The 2,769-nt window shown below is 38.7% G+C and overlaps 1 protein-coding gene across 1 annotated transcript; it reads left to right on the top strand.

Moving 5' to 3' along the window:
- The first annotated feature begins 620 nt into the window (after positions 1 to 620).
- Positions 621 to 2,539, top strand: LOC132299457 (zinc-finger homeodomain protein 4-like). The gene is made up of 2 exons (XM_059796071.1): positions 621 to 845; positions 964 to 2,539. Exon 2 carries the CDS (start codon positions 1,437 to 1,439, stop codon positions 2,277 to 2,279), a length of 843 nt encoding a protein of 280 aa, XP_059652054.1. The 5' UTR covers positions 621 to 845; positions 964 to 1,436; the 3' UTR covers positions 2,280 to 2,539.
- The last annotated feature ends 230 nt before the right edge of the window (positions 2,540 to 2,769 follow it).

Below are 2,769 nucleotides of genomic sequence, written 5' to 3'. Positions count from 1 at the left end.
ACATAATTTCATTTATGTTGTGTCATTTTTAGGCTTTCCACATTTAAATAGTAGGAGCTTAAGTTTCAAAAAGTGGGACAAAAAAATTTGTTAGCGGGGCGGGCACGAGGGCACGGTATTTCCCAACGGGGCAGGGTTGGACGTGAAAATCCAACCCGTCGCAGGTCTCGGAGCGGGCATGAACTTGACAAAAATTAAAAGGGGCGTGGCGGAATTTAGGAAAACTCGCTCCAAACCCGCCCCGTTGCCATCTCTAATTCTGACTCATAAATACATGGTGTGATGCTAATTACACGAAAATATTTTCTATTTTTGGGTGATTAATTATGAAGGAATTTTTTTTTTTTCTTTTGGAAAATTAAATTTCAAAGCCATTTCTTTCCTAGAATTCTATTGGATCTCTCTCTCCCCCACTATCTGACACACAGCTCTCTAAATGGCGTAAACTGGATGCCTGATAGTGCAAGCAAAGCAATCACATTACCCTTTTTATCGCCCTCTCTAGAACAGTAAAACTCACTGTATTCCTCTTTGTCTGTAAAAAAAATCTGCTTTTTTTTTTTCTCTCTCCTCATCACTTTTTTTTTTGCCACTCACTATTGCTATAAGCTCATGTTTAGTGCTTCACTAGCTAAACCTCACCTGCAAAACTCTCTCCATTCTCTCTCTCTCTTTCCCTTCCCTTCCCTTCTCTTCTCTTCTCTTCCCACTTGCTATACAACCTTTTTAATCCAAAACCTCTATATTCACTCCATTTTCTTTCCCAAAATATTATCTTCTCTTACACAGCTTTGTCTTTAGCAATGGAAGGTCTTTAATCTCAAGAATTCCAAAGAGAAGATTATGTAAGTGATCTGTTGGAGAAGATATAATCATACTGTCTTAATAGTTTACATGCCATTTTCTTCATCTCTTTGTTTAGTGTCCCAAGTCATCTTCATATACTATCATTGTCTTTTTCAGGAACTGTTTTTGAGTGTTGACTCCCTTCTCTCTCTCTCTCCTCCTCCCCCTTTCAACAGTTAGAGAGAGAGAGAGAGAGTTGTTTGCTGAATTCCCTTGTCTTTGTTTTTTTCTTGTCTCCATAACTTTGGAGACAATGAGTTGCATATCCAAAGTCTAGGTTTTTGTTGCAATTGCATAGTTTTTTTTAGTTCAATTACATGGGACCAAAGTATGTGTTTCTTAACATTTTCATGAGTGGGTCACTTTGGTATGCAACTATGTTGTCATTCTAGTTTGTTCTAAACTTTTGTTGCTTCCAAAAGAGTGGACAATATATATTATCAAGAAAAATTCCCAAGAATTTAAGACTTCAAGAACTTTCAATTTTAATCATTTAGGGCTTCTTGTAAGTTGTAACTCTCTCCCCTTTCTTGTTCTCTCTCTTTTGGTCTCCAAACAAACAACACAAATTTTAAAAGATAAATAGAAAAATGGAACTTTCAAGTCAAGAAGGGGAGATCCCAATTCCAATTAACAGCTCATATGGTGGGGGACATGGGCATGGGCACATGATCCATCATGATCCTGAACCTCGCAATCAAATCCCTTCCAATGGCCCCATACCCTCAAACCTGGAGGACCATGTGCCCTACAAGAAACTGGTCAGGTACAGGGAATGCCTCAAGAACCATGCAGCAGCAATGGGTGGGAGTGCCACAGATGGTTGTGGGGAGTTCATGCCTAGTGGAGAAGAGGGTACCCTAGAAGCCCTAACCTGCTCAGCCTGCAACTGTCATAGAAACTTCCACAGGAAAGAAACAGAAGGTGAGCTGCTGCAGCTCTCCTCATCCTGTGATTTCTACCACAGCCCACATCCAAACAGGGTTGGGAGGAAAGTCATTTGGGGCCATCACAAGAATATTTTAGGCCCAGAGGCTCTAGGGTACCCTACAGGACCTCATATCACACCTTCCAGAGCTATTGCAGCACCACCTACCCACCAGATGATAATGTCCTACAACATGGGGGGGTCCCTACCTTCAGAGTCTGATGACCAAGAAGATGGTGATGGTGGTGGTGGTGGTGGGGTTTTGTCCAGGCCACCTCAGCTGGTGAAGAAGAGGTTCAGGACAAAATTTTCCCAGGAACAGAAGGAGAAAATGCTCAACTTTGCTGAGAAAGTTGGGTGGAAATTTCAGAAGCAAGAGGAAGCTGTGGTGCAACAGTTCTGCCAAGAAATTGGAGTCAAGAGAAGAGTCCTCAAGGTTTGGATGCATAACAACAAGCACAATCTTGCCAAGAAGAGCCCCTCCACTGATCAAAATCAAATTTAGAAAAAGAAAAAAAAAACTGTGCTTCGTTTTTTTCTTTCTTTTTTTTAACCATTTCTTTCTCTGAGTCTGTTGAGTTATCTTTATATCTAAAATAATATTGCTTATGTAATGTAGTGAAGAAAATTGAGTATGGTAGAGTTTCAAGTTTGTGGGTGATGTTCTTTGTCCAATTAGAAGAAAGGGATTGATATACAGTTTGATATATTTCTTCCTACTTATGAATATTATCGTCTATGATTGTTTTTCCTTTTCTTCTTAAATATAGACTATAGTATTAAGTTTCATACATACAATTTTTTTTCCTTTCTTTTGACACCAAAAATATTAAATTTTAATTCTAAAAGTAAGAAAAGTGCTTATACTAGTCTTGAAATTGGATCTTATATATATATATTCTGTCTTGGATACTTGTATAAAGAAGAAGAATGTTTCAGCATCTTCTGAGTTCTCTATATAGAAGGATATTTTAACCTATTTTCACTTGATAAGC

This window comes from Cornus florida, unplaced genomic scaffold (assembly GCF_030987335.1).
Source record: "Cornus florida cultivar Cherokee Brave unplaced genomic scaffold, ASM3098733v1 CherokeeBrave_3.0.0_Hap2_Chr03, whole genome shotgun sequence".
NCBI lineage: Eukaryota > Viridiplantae > Streptophyta > Magnoliopsida > Cornales > Cornaceae > Cornus > Cornus florida.
The sequence above is the reverse complement of the archived record's forward strand: the minus strand, read 5'-3'. Positions and strand labels throughout refer to the sequence as shown.

Bases quoted from the DNA above. Each gene is read 5' to 3' on its own strand.
- LOC132299457 (XM_059796071.1), top strand. From the start codon at position 1,437: ATGGAACTTTCAAGTCAAGAAGGGGAGATCCCAATTCCAATTAACAGC.